The sequence below is a fragment of the Staurois parvus genome, unplaced genomic scaffold (genome assembly GCF_062004578.1).
Source record: "Staurois parvus isolate SC_StPar_1 unplaced genomic scaffold, SC_StPar_1.0 ptg001253l, whole genome shotgun sequence".
In the NCBI taxonomy this organism is placed as follows: domain Eukaryota; kingdom Metazoa; phylum Chordata; class Amphibia; order Anura; family Ranidae; genus Staurois; species Staurois parvus.
In genome coordinates this window covers 303,062-324,335 of record NW_028319049.1, presented here as the reverse complement: position 1 = coordinate 324,335, position 21,274 = coordinate 303,062, and the positions used below count along the sequence as shown (strand labels likewise).

At 47.2% G+C, this 21,274-nt stretch overlaps 1 protein-coding gene across 2 annotated transcripts; it reads right to left on the bottom strand.

The window, feature by feature from the left end:
• Positions 1-531: 531 nt before the first annotated feature.
• LRRC74A (leucine rich repeat containing 74A) lies at positions 532-21,273 on the bottom strand. Of its 2 annotated transcripts, XM_089660576.1 has the most exons (13): positions 20,142-20,518; positions 16,211-16,386; positions 15,832-15,939; positions 15,674-15,767; positions 11,556-11,605; positions 10,441-10,522; positions 9,858-9,943; positions 9,473-9,667; positions 5,625-5,720; positions 3,671-3,814; positions 3,198-3,302; positions 1,669-1,754; positions 532-1,166 (listed from the first exon to the last, which is right to left on the bottom strand). In XM_089660576.1, exons 1-13 carry the CDS (start codon positions 20,236-20,238, stop codon positions 770-772), a joined length of 1,716 nt encoding a protein of 571 aa, XP_089516702.1. In that variant the 5' UTR covers positions 20,239-20,518; the 3' UTR covers positions 532-769. The 2 variants fall into 2 exon arrangements, with proteins under 2 accessions (XP_089516702.1, XP_089516703.1); XM_089660577.1 differs by lacking the exon at positions 1,669-1,754 and having other exon boundaries at positions 958-1,166; positions 20,142-21,273.
• Between the last annotated feature and the right edge of the window lies 1 nt (position 21,274).

Here is a 21,274-nt window from a genome sequence, read left to right as displayed (position 1 = left end):
GCATTGGTAAATAGATAGGAATATTATATTTACTTGTTTTCCTAAAATAATTTTTTTTTTTTTACATTTCTTCAGTTGCTTCCTGGTTTCTTGCCTAGGCAAATGATGTCATACATCCCAGGAGTCTTCATGCGGAGGAGTTGAGGAGGGGTTTCCTCAACTAAGCACACCCTCCTGCCTTTATGCCTGAGCTATGGGCAGATTGATTCCAGGAAGTCAAAACTACATGAATCATCTGCCATATTCAAAAAGGCCAGAGCCAGAAATGCTAGGGGGTGTTTTTGGAAGTGATTTCTTAGAAAAAATAAAGCTTGGAGACATGGATGGATGGGTGGGTGCTTTGTTTTGAATATTAAAAATGAATTAAATAGCATTTTTGCTTCGTGGTGCTCAGATGCAGTGTAGTTCCACTTTAAGATATGGAGCAGATTCTGATGCACAAGGTGAGCCTAGCACGTATACAATGCATGACAATGATTGTGGTAAAAATCTGTTTGGATGGTTTGTAAATATTGATCTTTAGATTTCCCATACTTTATAGATGGTATTGTTTAATCACAATATGCACATGTCATACATACAACGAGTCTCCTGATGGAAATGAGGTTTTTCAGGGAGCGCTCTATGAGGGAGCTGGAGAAAAGATGCAGCACAGGCGGGGTCCAGGGGATGAAAATGGAGGACGACTAGAGAGGAGCATTTATTAGAGAGCAAACATGAACTAAGGATGAGGAATAAGAAGGTTGCTTATTACTTCACGGCTGCTGCTTCAGTTTCCGGTGTCGCTCAGGCTAGGAGAGGAGCTTCTTTTTGGGGTCTGAGGCTCAGAGAGACACGGAGAGCCCAGACTTCCCTGTGAACTGTAAAAGCAGTCGGCCTCCAAGGTTTCTGAAACTTCGTTCTGCGTGTGTGGAGAATTGGCTTCATCTCTGTTCTCTATTTCCTGGTACCAAGAACTCAGCGGAGAGCCAGAGAAGTGAGCAGAGCTGCGATTGCTCCCCGCGGTCTCTCTGGACGCTGGTGGAGGAGTTAGTGCTCTCACTGCACTGTGAAAAGACTTCAGAGCTCTCCGACTCCGTTGCTTCTCTAGACGTTCTTTTCTTGCTCTACGCCGCTGCTGCTTTCGCTGGTCCTTCACCATCTTCTTTCGAGAGTCCACCAGATTCCTAGCAATCAAAGGTCATAAAACAAGACGTTCTGAGAAAATAAAAGCTGGTGTGTGGCAAGGAGAACAGAAGAGGACTTCTGAAATAAGGAGAGTAGACCATACAAAGGACTCTCATAGTGTAACGTCCACCTACAATAGTATTTTTGTACCACTTTGTACTTCCAGAATTATGAGAAAACCTCCATACTAATCTGCTATATAAAGGGCCATCACTAACGAAGGATATATCTGGTAGAACTGCTCTAGCCTCCAAATCTACAACCCTCCTCCACCCAGCAGTTATTGCTTGGCCTCAATCTCTTCAGAAAGATTACTCCATCATATTCAAATGCAAAGCTTTCCTTTCCTAGGCCAAAGTGGAACACTGGTGTCTACACTGGACACAGAAGATATGCGCTGGATCTTGGTATCGTGTTGGCTATACTAGAGTGCAGGGACAAGGCGGAGAAAATACAGACAGGAAAGAGAAGGTTGTTGGAGGACCTGTCCAATCCTCTCACCTGTAGTCAATGGTTCCAGTCTGGTGTTTGTCCAACCTCTGCACCAGAGAGTCTATCTCAGCAGAATCCAGGGGGAGACCAGACAGCTGAGGAAAGGACATGGTCAGAGCTCACAGAGAATTATATATAAAGGGGAACATGGGCAAGGGGGTGTTATACACAAAGTACAGGTGAACACGTTATGATTAAAAGGGGTTCTAAAGTCTTGTCTTTTTTTTCTTTAAAATAATAAACACATCATACTTACCTTCTTGTGCAAAGGTTGGTGGTACTGGCTCCTCCCTTCTACCAAGTGCCCTCAGAGCAAGCTACTTGCGCTGAGGGCACTCTTGCGTGCTCAGTCCCGAGCCACCTCTGTGTGTTTATGGGAAACACAGAGCACAGCTCAATCACGCTCCCTCCTCACTGGCTGTGATTGACAGCAGTGGGAGCTAATGAGGAGAGTCCTGGGAGAGCCTTGGCTGTCGTGCACATTGCTGGATCAGGATCGGGCTCCAGGTAAGTATTAGCTACACCCTGAAGGTTTTTACCTTCATGCACATATTGCATGAAAGTAAAAGGCCTTTAGAACCACTTTAAGATAAGAAAACACTTTACAAAAACAGTTTTACAGAAAACTCCATCCAACACTCCAATGCAGGGATCTTGCACATTCTAGGGATCAATAATTATGCTCTGACTATATATGAATACCTTCTAAAAGGAAAGAACAGTGAGCGCTGGTCCTAAACAGCAGCTGAGCACTCTAAGCAACCGATAAGTACTTATACAGAATAACATAAAAAACAGTGCAGCGCTGAAGATATTAATAATAAAACAGAAATAAGTCCACTGCAAGTCCAGTTCATAGAGACATGTCAGATGACAAGTGGAAATTCAATGTTGGTGATCCGCGAGGAAGTGGCTGAAATACGCACTCACCAGAAAGAAGATATATATAAGCAGTATATATCAAAAGCCCATGGATCCTCAATCCAGAAGGAACAAAGCTGGTCTGGTCACAGAAAGTGGGTCCCTCCGTTAAAGATGCAACAAAAGATCTTCCTCCTCCCAGTTTGGTATTGGATTCCAAAGTCAGGGGTCTGCAAACAAAGTGCTCAATAAAGGGGTGCATACAGCAATACAGTGGACAGGATAAGGAGCTGGACACAGCTACTGCCAGTTGGGATGAAGGAGGGAACCATACTTCTGTCACTCTTAGCTGCCAGTCATGGAGGTCATATAGTGCTGTCTCCTCTGCCAGTCCTGCCAGCGGGCTTTTGATATATACTGCTTATATATATCTTCTTTCTGGTGCGTATTTCAGCCACTTCCTCACGGATCACCAACATTGAATTTCCACTTGTCATCTGACATGTCTCTATGAACTGGACTTGTTTCTATTTTATTATTAATATCTTCAGCGCTGCACTGTTTTTTATGATATATGAATACCTAATGGCCCTTAAACACCCAGACAATGGGCAAATGAAGACTACGTTGTGTGTTGTTGGCCCATGGACAGCTGTATGCAGTCTGTGGGAACTCACCACAATGTACCGACAAAAGTCGCTGACCGGGACACTCATGCTGCCGTCTTTGTCCATGTTCTTGAAGAAGTCCAGCAGTCGCAATTTGCGTTCATCTAGGAAGTCCTGCAGAGGTAAATAACCAATGTTAGACAACCAGATCAGAACACTAGGGCAATTTATCAAAATTGGCGCAGCCAGTATCTGGAGCAGTTGTGCATGGCAACCAATTAGCTTCTATCTTTCCTTTTCAAAGCTTTAACTGAACAAGCTGAAGACAGAAGCTTGGTTGTCATGCACTGCTGCCCCAGATGTTCTGATTTTGATAAATTCCCTTCAGAGTGTTGCCACAGTTATTGGAGGCAGGAAATACATTTAGTGCTTGATGAGATCACGAACAGACAACAACCACCAAGACACATACAGAGTGGAGACATGGATTACCTCCATATGCTGAGTGTTCTGCACATAAATGACATAAAAGGCAGCATCACCTGGATGACCTTCATAGGATCGGGGCGAGTTGGGCGCTTCTGTGCGATAAATCCTTGTTTTCCAGCAAACAGGACTCGTAGTCCAGGGCGAGAGATGGACGCCACTTCAAGGAGGGAGAGAAACTGCGGATTCACCAGAACATTCTGTAAAGAGGGGAGAGGTTCCTTAAAGTAATATTATTCCACATAGTTGACTTCATGTAACCATGTGGGCCCTACAACAGCGTAGGCGTGAAGTCCGAGGTCCATCACTGTTCTGTTTTGTTAATAATAAAGAGATCATTTGTTTATGCATTCATCATTTATAATATATACACACACACACACACACGTGAAACTCGAAAAATTAGAATTTCGTGCAAAAGTTCATTTATTTCAGTAATGCAACTTAAAAGGTGAAACTAATATATGAGATAGACTCATTACATGCAAAGCAAGATAGTTCAAGCCGTGATTTATCATCATTGTGATGATTATGGCTTACAGCTCATGAAAACCCCAAATCCACAATCTCAGAAAATTAGAATATTGTGAAAAGGTGCAATATTCTCGGCTCAAAGTGTCCCACTCTAATCAGCTGATTAAGCCATAACACCTGCAAAGGGTTCCTGATCCTCAGTCTGGTTCAGTAGGAATCACAATCATGGGAAAGACTGCTAACCTGACAGTTGTGCAGAAAACCATCATTGACACCCTCCATAAGGAGGGAAAGCCTCAAAGGGGAATTGCAAAAGAAGTTGGATGTTCCCAAAGTGCTGTATCAAATCACATTAATAGAAAGTTATGTGGAAGGGAAAAGTGTGGAAGAAAAAGGTGCAGAAGCAGCAGGGATGACCGCAGCCTGGAGAGGATTGTCAGGAAAAGGCCATTCAAAAGTGTTGGGGACGTTCACAAGGAGTGGACTGAGGCTTGAGTCAGTGCATCAAGACCACCACACACAGACGGATCCTAGACATGGGCTTCAAATGTCGCATTCCTCGTCAAGCCTCTCCTGAACAACAAACAACGTCAGAAGCATCTTACCTTGGCTAAAGAAAAACAGACCTGGTCTGTTGCTCAGTGGTCCAAAGTCCTCTTTTCTGATGAGAGCAACTTTTGCATCTCATTTGGAAACCAAGGACCCCGAGTATGGAGGAAGAAGGGAGAGGCACACACTGCAAGATGCTTGAAGTCCAGTGTGAAGTTTCCACAGTCTGTGTTGATTTGTGGAGCCATGTCATCTGCTGGTTTTGGCCCACTGTGCTTCATTAAGTCCAGGGTCAACACAGCCATCTACCAGGAGATTTTGGAGCACTTCATGCTTCCTTCCGCAGATGAGCTTTATGGAGATGCTGACTTCATTTTCCAGCAGGACTTGGCACCTGCCCACACTGCCAAAAGCACCAAAACCTGGTTCAATGACCGTGGGATTACTGTGCTTGATTGGCTAGCAAACTCGCCTGACCTGAACCCCATAGAGAATCTATGGGGCATTGCCAAGAGAAAGATGAGACATGAGACCGAACAATGCAGAAGAGCTGAAGGCCACTATTGAAGCATCCTGGTCTTCCATAACACCTCAGCAGTGCCACAGGCTGACAGCTTCCATGCCACGCCACATTGAGGCAGTAATTGCTGCAAAAGGGGCCCAAACCAAGTACTGAGTACATATGCATGCTTCTACTTTTCAGAGGTCCGATATTGTTCTATGTACAATCCTTGTTTTATTGATTGCATGTAATATTCTAAAGTTTCTGAGATTGTGGATTTGGGGTTTTCATGAGCTGTAAGCCATAATCATCACAATGATGACAAATCACGGCTTGAACTATCTTGCTTTGCATGTAATGAGTCTATCTCATATATTAGTTTCACCTTTTAAGTTGCATTACTGAAATAAATGAACTTTTGCACGATATTCTCATTTTTCGAGTTTCACCTGTATATATATATATTCCTCACACTGGTCACTCACAGAGATGTCCAGGTCCTCTATTCTGTTTTCTGGCTTCCTGGTAATAGAACTCAGCAAGACGATGGCACCCTCTACTGTCAGTGGGTTCCTGGCGAGCTGCAAAGAATGGACAGTGGGATTTAAATTAAATGGCAGGAGAAGAGCAGGATGGAGGTCACAATGCCTGGAAACTCCGGCACACAATTACAGAATGGTTGTAGGAACAGCAGCTATGGAAAACAAAGGCCTGATAGTTCAGGATCTGCTGTAGCTTTCATCACCTGTCGTCTGTTACCATCTTGGAATGTGGCCATTATACAGAGCACAGTCTGATTTATGGTAAAATGTATGGCCACATGTACTGCGCCTTGAAAAAGTATTCACACCCCTTGAAATTTCCCACGTTTTGTCATGTTACAACCAAAAACGTAAATATATTTTATTGGGATTTTATATGATAGACCAACACAAAGTGGCATATAAATTGTGAAGTGGAAGAAAATGATTTTCAAAGTTTTTTACATATAAATGTCTGAAAAGTGTGGCGGCATTTGTATTCAGCCCCCCGGAGTCAATACTTTGTAGAACCACCTTTCGCTGCAATTATAGCTGGAAGTCTTTTTGGGGATGTCTCTACCAGCTTTGCACATCTAGAGAGTGAAGTTTTTGCGTATTCTACTTTGCAAAATAGCTCAAGTTCTGTCAGATTGGATGGAGAGTGTCTGCCACCACCATGTTTCACGGTGGGGGATGGTGTGTTCAGGGTGATATGCAGTGTTAGTTTTCCGCCACACATAGCGTTTTGCTTTTAGGCCAAAAAGATCAATTTCGGTCTCATCTGACCAGAGCCCCTTCTTCCACGTTTGCTGTCCTCCCCACATTGCTTCTTGCAAACTGCATACGGGACGTCTTATGGCTTTCTTTCAACAAAGGCTTTCTTCTTGCCACTCTTCCATAAAGGCTAGATTTGTGGAGTGCACGACTAATAATTGTCCTGTGGACAGATTCTCCCACCTGAGCTGTGGATCTCTGCAGTTCCTCCGGAGTTACCATGGGCCTCTTGGCTGCTTCTCTGATTAATGCTCTCCTTGCCCGGCTTGTCAGTCTAGGTGGACGGCCATGTCTTGGTAGGTTTGCATTTGTACCATACTCTTTCCATTTTTGGATGATGGATTGAGCAGGGCTCTGTGAGACGGTCAAAAGCTTAGGATATTTTTTTATAACCTCTTAGATTGTAAGCTCCTAGGAGCAGGGCCCTCCTAACCCTCTTGTATTGAACTGTATTGTTGCTGTATTGTCTCCCGTTATATTGTAAAACGCTGAGCAAACTGTTGGCGCTATATAAATCCTCTATAATAATAATAATAATAACCTAACCCTGCTTTAAACTTCTCTACAACTTTATCCCTGACCTGTCTGGTGTGTTCCTTGGCCTTCATGATGCTGTTTGTTCACTAATGTTCTCTAACAAACCTCTGAGGGCTTCACAGAACAGCTGTATTTATACTGAGATTAAATTACACACAGGTGGACTCTATTTACTAATTAGGTGACTTCTGAAGGCAACTGGTTCCACTAGATTTTAGTTAGGGGTATAAAAATGCACACCACACTTTTCAGATATTTGTAAAAAAATATTTTAAAACCATTTATCATTTTCCTTCCACTTCACAATTATGTGCTACTTTGTGTTGGTCTATCACATAAAATCCCAATAAAATACATTCACGTTTTTTGTTGTAACAGAACAAAATGTGGAAAATTTCAAGGGGTATAAAAACTTTTTCAAGGCACTGTATAAGCTGTCACTGGCTCATGGTGAGGCTGAGAAGAGTCTAAAGTAACCAATCATATTACAGCTAGAATTTTTTCCATTCTATGAAGGATGAAAGGAAGACTGACTGTGTTAATTCATTTTTGCTTTATGCCAGCCAGTTCCAAATTCAGACCTCAGCTATTTCTCCATGCTGTCTGTCCTGAGCTCAGCTTTTCCTCTTTTCTTGCGGTCCCGAATGCTATAACTTTGGTGTTATTTGCCCATAATTCAGTTATTCCTCTGTTGCTGCCTTTCCTGAGCTCAGATATTCCTTTGCTGCGGTTTGTCCTGAGCCCAGCTATTTCTCTGTGCTGCCTGCCCTGAGCACTACACATTTGGGACTTACTCCCCATAACTCTGGTCTTCGTCTGATACAGAATGTTCTGAGTTCAGATATTCCGCTTGTATTGCCTGTTCTGAGCGCAGCTATTCTTCTGTGCTGCCTAGCCATTCTACTCCCACCACTTGGCCTGAGCTCAGTTTTCTTTTGTGCTGCCTGTCCGGAGTACTAAACCTATGGCATTGTCTGCCCATAACTCAGCAATTCCTCTGGTGCTGCCTGACATGAGCGCCGCTATTCCTCTAGTACTGCCTGTCCCAAGCGCAGCTATTCCACTATTGCTGCCGGTCCTGATAATATCTGTTCCTCTGCTGTTGCTCTGTGCTGCCTGTCCTGAGCACAGCTGTTCCTCTGGGCTGTCTGTTCTGAGTACTATACCTTTGACATTGTCTGCCTATACCTCAGCTGTTCATCTGTGCTGCCTGTACTGAACTCAGACATTCCTCTGCTGCTTCCTGTCTTGAGTTCAACAGTTTCTTTGGTGCTACATGACCTGTGTACTATACCTTTTACATTGTCTGCACAATACTCAGCTATTCATCTGGTGCTGTCTGTTCTGAGTTCAGCTATTTCTCTGTTGCTGCCTGTCCTGAGCTCAGCGATTTCTCTGTTGCTGTGTGTCCTGAGCTCCTGTGTTCTTATGTGTTGCCTGTCCTGAGCTCAGCTATTTCTCTGTTGCTGCCTGTTCTGAGCTCAGCTATTTTTCTGCTGCTGCCTGTCCTGAGCTCAGCTATTTCTCTGCTGCTGCCTGTCCTGAGCTCCTGTGTTCTTCTGTCCTGAGCGCAGCTATTCCACTATTGCTGCCAGTCCTGAACATATCTATTCCTCTGCTGTTGCCTGTCCTAAGCTCAGCTATTGCTCTGTATTGCCTGTGCTGGGCTCAGCTTTTCCTCTGTGCTGCCTACCCTGAACTCAGTTATTCCTCTGCTGCCTTCCTGAGCTCATCTATTTCTCTGTACTGCCTGTCCTGAGTACTATACCGTTGACATTGTCTGCCCATACCACAGGTACACATCTGGTGCTGCCTGTCCTGAGTTCAGCTATTCATCTGTTCTGCCTGCCCTAAATTCAGCTTTTCCTCTGGTGCTGCCTGTCCTGAGCTCAGCACTTGCTCTGTGCCTGTCCTGAACCTTATACATTTGCCACTGTATGCTCATAACTCAGCTATTCCTCTGGTGCTTCCTTTTTCTGAGCTTATTTAACTATGCTGTTTACCCTGAGCTCAGTTATTCCCCTGTACTGCCTGTTCTGAGCTCAGTTATTCCCCTGTACTGCCTGTTCTGAGCTCAGCTATTCCCCTGTACTGCCTGTCCTGAGCTCAGCTATTCCCCTGTACTGCCTGTCCTGAGCTCAGTTATTCCCCTGTACTGCCTGTCCTGAGCTCAGTTATTCCCCTGTACTGCCTGTCCTGAGCTCAGTTATTCCCCTGTACTGCCTGTCCTGAGCTCAGTTATTCCCCTGTGCCATCTGTACATCTGTACTATGCCTTTAAAGCTCACTTATTTCCCTATGCTGCCTGTCCAGTGCTCAGATCTACCTCTGATGATGCCCGTCCTGAGCTCCGTTGTATTTCTGATGCTGTCCATCTCTGGTTCCCTGGTTTGATCTAAGCCTGATGGTAGGCATCATGTGAAGTACAATTCTTTCTGTGTCCCCCCAGGCCCCTGCACTGTGGGGTTGTAGGTTTACCTTTTGTATTATTACTGACCTTACCTGAAGCACACGCAGGTTCTCATTGCACTCCAAGCCTTTGCAGAAGAGCCGGACTCCCTCATTACTGATACGGTTGCAGCTGATATCGAGGTGAAGAAGGGAACTGTTGACTCTCAGAGCTTCTCCCAGCGCCAGAGCACCTTCATTGCCCAATCCATTATATGATAAATTCATCACCTTCAGCATCCCATTCACCTGTCCGGAGGGAGAGGAATATCCTGTGCTGGGGTCATCTCATGCAGCAAAAGACAATATAAACTGTACAGAAACCTATGGCAACCAATAAGAAATTATCTCTGACAGTTCCACTCTCTCTAAACTGATTAAAGGTAAAGTCTGGTGGCTAAGGGTAACTTCAGTCGGTGTGTACAAATATAGGGGGTACCCGCAGGCCGGCACTCAAGGCGATGGCTCCCTTCATGCGGATGTGATTCCAGCTCAGATTCAGTTCCTGGAGACCCTCATTGGCAGCTGTGAAGGGACAGAAAATAGAGATAGGAACAGTGAGGGGCCTCAGCATAGGACGGCATCTCTCCTTGTACTGAACAATTAGTAAAAAGGAGAAGTTGGAGTACCCTCGGGTGCTAGGTCATTCCCAAAAAAGTTATACACTAGTGCCTCGTCCTGATTTAGCCAAAAAAGAAAAGAGGAAGTACAAATTATTATTATTATTATACAGTATTTATAAAGCGCCAATAGTTCGCTCAGCACTGTACATTACAAAGGGGGACAGAACATGTGACAGAACAATACCAATACAATGCAAAACATGAGGGGATCGAGGGCCCTGCTCTTTCGAGCTTACAATCTAGGAGATTTAAGGGCACAGAAACTACATACGCATATTGATAAAAAAGCAAAATAAAGTATAAGTGATCTTATCAATATGTGTATGTAGTTTTTGTGCCCTTAAAGTCCATTTGTACGTCCTCTTTTCTTTTTTGTACTGAACAATGTCCATCACTCACCTAGCATCTGACCCAAAAGCTCTCCTCCTTTCTCACAGAACTCATTGTGGCTGAGATCCAGGACTGTCATCCGGAAATTGGCCTGTTGGAAGGCAGACATAACTTATCACACTCAGGCAGAAAAACGCACAGACGCACATGGAAATGTGTCTGAGGATCCACCCAGAGGAGGTAAGAGGGGTAAAATTCCAATAGTGTGCACAATACAACAGGTTGCAAATGTCACTTCAATATCCTGTATATGAGCATTTTACTGCACCTCCCAGCATGACAAAAGAGCAGAGACGCAAGATACAAATGGAGAAACAGAAAAAGGGCGCACCGACCTAGTGCATTATCGTTTAAAATAATTTATTAAAGAAACAAAAATAGGTATCATACTCACAATGGACATAATAACACAAGCATGTCAAACTGAACAAGGTGTATGATCCAAACAACATCTGAGCCAACTTGGCTCAGAGGAAGAGGTTGTGTCCTCGAAACGCGTTAGGGAGTTGGTCATCCAGGGTTCCATTGTATGGACTCAGATGTTGTTTGGATCATACACCTTGTTCAGTTTGACATGCCTGTGTTATTATGTCCATTGTGAGTATGATACCTATTTTTGTTTCTTTAATAAATTATTTTAAACGATAATGCACTAGGTCGGTGCGCCCTTTTTCTGTTTCTCCATTTGTATCCAGTGTATTCGGACCACCCCGGTCTGTTGAGGGCAGCAAGCAGTGCATATTCCAGAAAATTCCAGAACATTCCTATTGGGTCTACTGAGTCCTTTCCTAGCGCAGGAGTAAAGTGTTTGTTGTGTTAGCAGAGACGCAAGCCCTGCCTCTTAGCAAAAGTCAAACAGTTCAGGGAAGGAGAACTGAGGCACCATGGATCCTTATTTACCAAGCTACCCTAAATAAGAACTGCCCATTGCCTTCTAGCAGCCTGTCATTTCTGCAAAGGAGGTGTCTGAAGAGTTTACTGCATCTTGGTGTGCTGCTGTGACCCATCACCAGAGCCACCTCTGTCCCCATAACCTCCTGCATCAGTTTCCTTTACTGCTCACAACAGAACGCGACCTCTCTACACTGCTCAGAATCAGGACACTCCTTATGATGGTCACTTACCGAGAGAGCTTCTGCAAAATGTTTAGCAGACTGATCATTGAATCCGTTGTCTGGAAAAGAAGATAAACAATGGCAACAAGTATTATCTATGTACCGATCAATGGAGAGAACAAGCACGTGCAGCTACAACACATAAACAGCACTCTCCTTTTTTTTTTTTTTTTTTGCTGAACTGCAACAAACTTTATTGGTACCAGCTAGGTCTGACAGACATTCTCTCCCTCGTCAGTTGTGACTTCGTCCCCTGATGGGTGTAATCATAAGGCACATGTGTCAAACACAAGGCTCAATAGTCAAATCCGGTGTGCCAGGCCATTCCATGTGGCCCTTGCACCTCTTTTGCAGCTGCAGCACCCTCTCGTCTCTGCCCCCACCTTGTCTCAGTAGTCAACAGCAGAGAAAAGGACAAAACTACCCTGCCAGATCCAGTGCTTTTCTGTGCAGCCACGGAGAGGTTTGTCTCTGCACCCCACCATCTCAGCAGCAGAGAGGAGGATGGAATTATTCCTACAGATCCTGCACCGATCTGTGCAGCCACAATATGCCCTCGTCTCAGCCTCCCCTGGTCTCAGCCTCCCCTGGTCTCAGCCTCCCCTGGTCTCAGCCTCCCCTGGTCTCAGCCTCCCCTGGTCTCTGCCTCCCCTGGTCTCTGCCTCCCCTGGTCTCTGCCTCCCCTGGTCTCTGCCTCCCCTGGTCTCTGCCTCCCCTGGTCTCAGCCTCCCCTGGTCTCAGCCTCCCCTGGTCTCTGCCTCCCCTGGTCTCTGCCTCCCCTGGTCTCTGCATTCAGCAGACTCCATCCCTCCTCTGGTCCATCTCTACCCTCATCTTATTCCCGGTAGCAGCACATGGTAAGGTGGGTGCACTGTGGTGTAAGGGAGGGTAGGGGGACTGTTGATTTCTGATGGTGGGAGGGTCTTGTTATCTGATGTAAGGGGGGGGGGGGGGGGAGAACATACTCTGGACATCTAGTCTTACATCTGGCCCTTCAAGGGCAACCATAATGCTGATGCGGCCCCGTGATGGAATGGAGTTTGACAGCCCTGTCGTAAGGTTAAAGTGCACCCTAACTCATTTAAATAACTTTGTCTCTCCTGGTTCCTCCCCTTTCCCTTCTTCAGAATTGGAAATTTTTTTTCCCTGGAAATATTCTGCATCATTTTTGTGCTGAACCACAGCACTTCCTACTTTCTCGCCTAGTCAAGAATTACATGGTGACCCCCACTTCCTTCTGGGATGTCCACAGCACGTCTCGGAATGCTTTGCTGAGAATCTGCACATGTACCGACATGACTGGTTTTCTGACGGGTATTTGGGACCTGGCAATTACCCACAGCCATGCTTGTGTATGTGCGGAGTATTCCCCAACATGTGCACATGATACAGGGCTCCACAAAATCCAGGATACCAGCAGCGGGTGTGCGCAGGCGCAGGAATACCCTGCACATGCGCAGAGAGGCGAAGGTCTTTGCCATGCCAGGTCTGGGGAACATCTGAACATGATAGCAGCACAGAAGAGGAGCAGCAGGAGGAGACTTTCCCTCATGTCACTTTGGGTGAAATGACACTTCTGATGAGGGAGAGCATGATGTCTGACCAATCAGTTTGTTGCCGTACAGCAAAGTGCAGCTTATGTGTTTGTGTGCCTGGAGAGGAGAAGGGCCACCCTGAGAACCTGTGCACCTGTGGCCACCCAATGCATATATGTTTACCTGGACCATGTGTCTACACACATTTGCATTTAGGCATGTGTAGCATGTAAGAGCTTCATTCTACACAGACTGATATAGGCACTCAGCAGGGAAATGAGGGGGGAGGAGCTCTGTTGGGGGGCCCCCAGCTGCTGCCACCTGCAGTTCCACGTCAGGATTAGGCCTCACTGGAAGACATGGCAGGTAGGATTTATTCAGCATTCTAACTGTATAAAATGATGGGTTTTGTTCTCAGCATACAATGTCTCTAGCCTCTTGTCTGCCCTGAATGGGTTACATGTGACTTTTCCTTACTCCAGACTTGGAGTGTCCCTTTCCAATTCATTCCAGTACATATCTTTCATCCCAGTTCCTTTTCGTGCTGGCTGAAGAACGGTTTCCAGAAAACTCCCAAAGGCCAGCTCCACCCTGAACAGTTGTCAGGTCAGACACGTTGTCATGATTACCCCATCAGCCTGCTAAATTTCACATATATTGGAGAGATATTTCTGAAGCCAAACAGCCAACAAGTGCTGAATTCCCTTCCCCCCCCCAGAGGAATGTACAATGTCAAGTATTGTCCTAGAAGGTTGTCCGTGCTGGTATAAAGTGGCATCCTGCTGTCATAAATCTGACCTGACCGTATGCCGCGGTTACACTTCTACCCATCTGTCTTGACACACAAATTGGGGACCAAGCTGCCCATGGAAATAATCTTTTTATCACATGCGATATTCTCACCTACTTTATCCAGTTGGGATTATGAAACCAAAAAAGTGAAAAGTGATTCTCGTTATTGTTATACCTCATTGTCTATAACCAACCCCGACTGCCATCTAAAGCCTCTCCCGACCACGGCCTATAACCTCCTTTGACTGGCGTCTCATTGGTCTCCTCCAATAACGGTCTATAACAACCTTTCTCAACCATTTTACCTCATAGGAGCCCTTGAAACAATTTTCAAGTTTCATGGAACCCTTGCGAAAACTAGTCCATTGGGAAAATGCCCCCCTTACATTGGTGATCAGTGGGAAGAATGTTCCCCTATACAATGGTGGTCAGATCACCCCGTTTGCAGTCATGCTGATAGCTTTACCAAGTGGTGTTGGACTTAGAACTATGTAGACACCATCAGATGGGAGGTCAATTAGAAACAGCTTGAGGAACCCCTAGATACCTCTTGAGGAACACTCGTTGTTAATGGCTGGTCTAGAACCTCCCCTGACCACCGTCTATAACCTACCCTGACTATGGTCTATAATCCCCCCCCCCCATTTCTGGGACACTTTAGTGTTTAGTGGGATCTGTCATGTATAGAACCCGCACAACAACATCACTGTTATTCCCTACATAAGGGATTCAAGATGTATACCAGGAAATTGCTCCTAGAGGTTTATATAGTCAACCACCCACAATAACAGAGAGACTCCTATAAACATTTTATGTAACCTATGCAATATGGGTAAAATCAAGGAGCTCTACCAGTAATGACAAAATATTGTACATTACCAACATAAATCCAACATAATACTGTACTGTTGATAATGTGCAATATTGTGTCATTACTGATAGAGCACTTAGCTTTCTGTCCAGGGGCGGACTGACAACTTATGGGGCCCCCGGGCAATAAGGGATCATGGGGCCCCTGTGTTCTCGCACACACTCAAAACCGCACCCAAAAAAGCCTATGAAAGGTACCAGGGGCATCTCATGGGGCCCCCTACTGACCCTGGGCCCTCGGGCAGAGCCCGAGAGCCCAAAGGGTCAGTCCGCCCGTTTTTGTCCCATACATGTGACCAGGGCCGTGGATAAGGGGGTACCACCAGTCCTCTTGTACAGGGTCCAGGCCATCAGGGGTCCCAGGCAGCTGGGTGAATTGGATGTGGGCAGGGAGGGTGATTGGCATAGTGGAAGGGCAATTACTGTAACCAATCCCCTGTATGGCTCTCTCTGCAGCAGCTGAAAGCTGGCTTCACCTCTCCTTTCTGCTGGCTTCCAGCTGCTGCAGAGAGAGTCATACAGGGGATCGGTTCCAGTCATTCCCCCCTCAGCCATACCTATCACCCTGCCTGTGCATCATAAGGCCCCCCTTTGTGCCCCCACCCCCACAGTGCTACCAGCTTCTCTCATCTCCTTCCCACTGGCAGCTGCAGGGACACAATACCATCCTTCAGGATGGAGTGGAGGAAGGATCCCGTAAATATGTCACATTTACCAGCCCTTTCCTGAATGAAAACAATGAGTTATCGGTATCAATCACTCACTGTTTTCATTCATAACTGAAGCATAGCAAACTGTGTTTTTTGGGGGGGGGGGGGGTGGCTGTCAGGTTGGCTGCATGGGGCCCTGTGGTTTCTAACAGCAGCTCTTCATGTGATGATACACGTGATATAATGTACGTTAATACAGCGAGTCAGAGGTGCAACTTACGTGCCAGTCGGATACGGAGCAGAGACAAGTTTTCCAGTATCATCTTGCAGATGATCTCGGAGCCAACTTCACTCAGGCTGTTGTTGGAGAGATTCTGCAACATGGGGCACAGTGTGAGACTCAACATTTACCAACACTGAATAGAAGTACAAACTTACCAGCTCCTGGATGTAGCAGTTCCCTCTCAGCCCCTTCACCAACTTCGCCAACCCCTCAGCCCCGATGGCATTGTCCTCCAGACTCAGGTGGGTGATGGTGCTATTCCACTGCAAGACAGGAGAGGAGCTGTAAGAGGGGCCCTGCATGTTATGTCCTACAGGAGACCCAATCATCACACTCTGCACAGGCAGGAACAAAGTTGTAAAAGGGGCCCTTTAAGTGATGCCCTACAGGGGCCACAGTCATCGCTGCACAGACAGGAAGAAGCAGCCATGGAATACTCCGCTTTGGGATTGGCTGCTAAAAGCGTTAGCATCTCCTAAGCTCCTGAAGATGTCCCTCATCATGTTTTTCTGCATTCGGTGAGGTCACACTTACCGTCAGTGACTTGGCCAATGCACCGGCTCCCCGGGGCCCCAGCCCACGGTGGTTGAGCTCCAGACATTTGTCATTCATATGGTGAAGGTAATATGAGACAGGTACGACACCTGCCTTCTGGCATGCCTGTAGGTAAACATTTATCTGGGGGTCTTCCGGAGAGCTCTGCTCCGATTCTGAGGAAGAAAGTGAAAGGCAGAAATGTAGTAACATGGCCGAATACAAACGTTCAGCCAATCAGATGCCATGTGTGTACACCACTACTATAGTGAGTAGATATATACAGTATGTGTCCATATACCTTACTGAACACACTCATGGCAGAAGGAGGTATCTCTGGTACTCACCACCCTCTCCACCATTCACCACCACCCTCTCCACCACTCTGGTGTGGCTCAGGGCCCACTACCCACTCCAGTACTCCCCTCCTCTCTGCTACTCAGCCCCCTCCCTGGTACTCTCTGCTACTCATTCCCCTTTGCAGTACTCATCAACCTTTCCAGTACCCCCCTCCAGTATTCACATCCCTTTTAAGGACTTACTCCTAATACTCCCCCTTCCCCAAGTACTCACCTATACCTCTAGTACTCACCCCCCTCTCCAGTACTCACAAACCTTTCTGGTACTCAACCACTTCTCCAGTCCCCTCCCCCCTCCAGTATTCACCTCCCTCTTTGGGACTCACTCCACTCTAGTACTCCCCCCCCCAAATACTCACTCCTCTAGTACTCATCCACCACCATACTACTCACCCCTCTCTTCAGCACTCACAAACCTCTCTCTGGTACTCACCCACTTCTCCAGTACCCCACCTATAGTATTTACAGTCAGGTCCATAAATATTGGGACATCGACACAATTCTAACATTTTTGGCTCTATACACCACCACAATGGATTTGAAATGAAACAAACAAGATGTGCTTTAACTGCAGACTGTCAGCTTTAATTTGACGGTATTTACATCCAAATCAGGTGAACGGTGTAGGAATTACAACAGTTTGCATATGTGCCTCCCACTTGTTAAGGGACCAAAAGTAATGGGACAGAATAATATTCATATATCAAACTTTTATTTTTAATACTTGGTTACAAATCCTTTGCAGTCAATTACAGTCTGAAGTCTGGAATGCATAGACAACCCCAGACGCTGGGTTTCATCCCTGGTGATGCTCTTCGAGGCCTCTACTGCAACTCTTCAGTTCCTGCTTGTTCTTGGGGCTTTTTCCCTTCAGTTTTGTCTTCAGCAAGTGAAATGCATGCTCAATCGGATTCACATCAGTTGATTGACTTGGCCATTGCATAACATTCCACTTCTTTCCCTTAAAAAACTCTTTGGTTGCTTTTGCAGTTTCCTTTGGGTCATTGTCCATCTGCACTGCGAAGCGTCCAATGAGTTGTGAAGCATTTGGCTGAATATGAGCAGATAATATTCCTGAAACACTTCAGAATTCATCCTGCTGCTTTTGTCAGCAGTCACATCATCAATAAATACAAGAGAAGCAGTTCCATTGGCAGCCATACATGCCCACGCCATGACACTACCACCACCATGCTTCACTGATGAGGTGGTATGCTTAGGATCATGAGCAGTTCCTTTCCTTCTCCATACTCTTCTCTTCCCATCACTCTGGTACAAGTTGATCTTGGTCTCATCTGTCCATAGGATGTTGTTCCAGAACTGTGAAGGCTTTTTTAGATGCCATTTGGCAAACTCTAATCTGGCCTTCCTGTTTTTGAGGCTCACCAATGGTTTCCATCTTGTGGTGAACCCTCTGTATTCACTCTGGTGAAGTCTTCTCTTGATTGGTGACTTTGACACACATACACCTACCTCCTGGAGAGTGTTCTTGATCTGGCCAACTGTTGTGAAGGGTGTTTTCTTCAACAGGGAAAGAATTCTTTGGTCATCCACCACAGTTGTTTTCCGTGGTCTTCCGGGTCTTTTGGTGTTGCTGAGCTCACCAGTGCGTTCCTTCTTTTTAAGAATGTTCCAAACAGTTGTTTTGGCCACGCCTAATGTTTTTGCTATCTCTCTGATGGGTTTGTTTTGTTTTTTCAGCCTAATGATGGCGTCACTGATAGTGACAGCTCTTTGGATCTCATTTTGAGAGTTGACAGCAACAGATTCCAAATGCAAATAGCACACTTGAAATGAACTCTGGACCTTTTATCTGCTGATTGTAATTGGAATAATGAGGGAATAACACACACCTGGCCATGGAACAGCTGAGAAGCCAATTGTCCCATTACTTTTGGTCCCTTAACAAGTGGGAGGCACATATGCAAACTGTTGTAATTCCTACACCGTTCACCTGATTTGGATGTAAATACCCTCAAATTAAAGCTGACAGTCTGTAGTTAAAGCACATCTTGTTCGTTTCATTTCAAATCCATTGTGTTGGTGTATAGAGCCAAAAATGTTAGAATTGTGTCAATGTCCCAATATTTATGGACCTGACTGTACCTCCCTCTTCAGGACTTACTCCTCTCTAGTACTCCAGTACTCAGTCGTTCAGTAGTCATCTCCCACTCTGCTGCTCACACCCCTCTCTAGTACTCACTTCACTCTCCGCTACTGGCCAACCTTTGCATTACTTTCCAACCTCACTGTTACTCACCCCTCTCTCCAGTACTCAACTCCCTCTCAGCTACTCACCACCCTTTCCATTACTCACCCCCTCTCCACTACTCTCCAACCTCTCTGGTACTCACCACCCTCCCCAGTAGTTTCATCCCTCTCTGGTACTTGCCACCCTCCCCAGTAGTTCCACCCCTCTCTGGTACTCGCCACCCTCCCCAGTAGTTCCACCCCTCTCTGGTACTCGCCACCCTCCCCAGTAGTTCCATCCCTCTCTGGTACTCGCCACCCTCCCCAGTAGTTCCACCCCTCTCTGGTACTCGCCACCCTCCCCAGTAGTTCCACCCCTCTCTGGTACTCGCCACCCTCCCCAGTAGTTCCACCCCTCTCTGGTACTCGCCACCCTCCCAGTAGTTCCACCCCTCTCTGGTACTCGCCACCCTCCCCAGTAGTTCCACCCCTCTCTGGTACTCGCCACCCTCCCCAGTAGTTCCATCCCTCTCTGGTACTCGCCACCCTCCCCAGTAGTTCCACCCCTCTCTGGTACTCGCCACCCTCCCCAGTAGTTCCACCCCTCTCTGGTACTCGCCACCCTCCCCAGTAGTTCCACCCCTCTCTGGTACTCGCCACCCTCCCCAGTAGTTCCACCCCTCTCTGGTACTCGCCACCCTCCCCAGTAGTTCCACCCCTCTCTGGTACTCGCCACCCTCCCCAGTAGTTCCACCCCTCTCTGGTACTCGCCACCCTCCCCAGTAGTTCCACCCCTCTCTGGTACTCGCCACCCTCCCCAGTAGTTCCACCCCTCTCTGGTACTCGCCACCCTCCCCAGTAGTTCCATCCCTCTCTGGTACTCGCCACCCTCCCCAGCAGTAGTTCCATCCCTCTCTGGTACTCGCCACCCTCCCCAGTAGTTCCACCCCTCTCTGGTACTCGCCACCCTCCCCAGTAGTTCCACCCCTCTCTGGTACTCGCCACCCTCCCCAGTAGTTCCATCCCTCTCTGGTACTCGCCACCCTCCCCAGTAGTTCCACCCCTCTCTGGTACTCACCACCCTCCCCAGTAGTTCCATCCCTCTATGATACTCGCCACCCTCCCCAGTACTTCCATCCCCTCTCTGGTACTCACCACCCTCCCCAGTAGTTCCATCCCTCTCTGGTACTCACCACCCTCCCCAGTAGTTCCATCCCTCTCTGGTACTCACCACCCTCCCCAGTACTTCCATCCCTCTCTGGTACTCACCACTCACTCTCCTGTATCTACCTCTCTCTCCAACTGCTCGTCTCTCTTCTCCATGCCCCCTCCATTGCTCACCACCGTGTCCAGTACTCATACCCTCCCTCTGTTGTACTGACCCTCTGGCTCCAGGTCGGTATCATACGGATCTGTCCAACTCTGCACACTGCCGGGGCACAATGACAGGCTCTGCAGCTCCTCACACAGTTTGGCCATCTTCTTCCCAGTGCGTGACAGATGCCATCGGCTCACTAAGCACCAGTACCTGATATGTCACCTGACCCCATCATTCAAACCCACCATCACTGCCTGCCTCGGTTCAAAGCCAACAGTTGATATGTCACCTGATCCCTTCACCTGAACCCACATTGTGTGCTTGGGATCAGAGCCAATACTTTATATATGGCCTGCACCACCTGCCTGGGCTCACTCAGCAATCAAGGAAGGAGAAAGCAGGAACTTTCTAGGACTCTACCCCTCCCCCCACATCATAGTGCACCAATTGCCCCTCCCATCCCCCCAACGGTCCACATGGTGCCACTTCTGCCCCGCTACCATCACCTGACCTCCTCCACTGGACCTCATGTTACACTAACTACCCTTCAGACCAACCATAACCTGACCCAGAACATCACTGCGTGTGGGAAGGGCGTCCCTTAAAATCATGTAGTGGGGAAAAGGGGGTCGCTGGGGATCAATGTGTGGGTGTCTCTGGAGATTAGTTGGGGGGGGGGGTCCCTGGTGTTCACTGGGGGGGAGGGGGATGTCCCTGGAAATCAGTTTAGAGGAAGGTTGTGAGATCAGGGTGGGGCAAGTCGGGTGTTTCTGGAAATCAGTTTTTTTGGGGGGGGTGGTGACCTTAGGGATCAGTGTGCATGTGGGGGGTGTCCCTGAGGATCAGTGTTGGAGGGGGGGTGGATCTCCTTATGTATTTAAGGATCACTGGGGGGGGGGGCTGTCCCTGAAAATCAATTTGGAGGAAGGGATGGGTGTCCCTGAAGTTCAGTGTGGGGGGGAGGGGGTATCCCTAGAGATCAGCTGGGGAGCGGGGTCACCCTGGAGATAACTGTGGGGAGGAAGGGGGTGACACTAGGGATCACAGATGGAGGGCCCCCCCTGGAGATCGGTGCTGGGTGGTGTCGCCCGATAATGAGTGTGTCAGGGAGGAGGATGTCCCTGAGGATCAATTTGAGGGGAGGGGGATGGGTGCCCCTGGAGTTCAGTGGGGGAGGGAGAACGCATTCACAGTGGG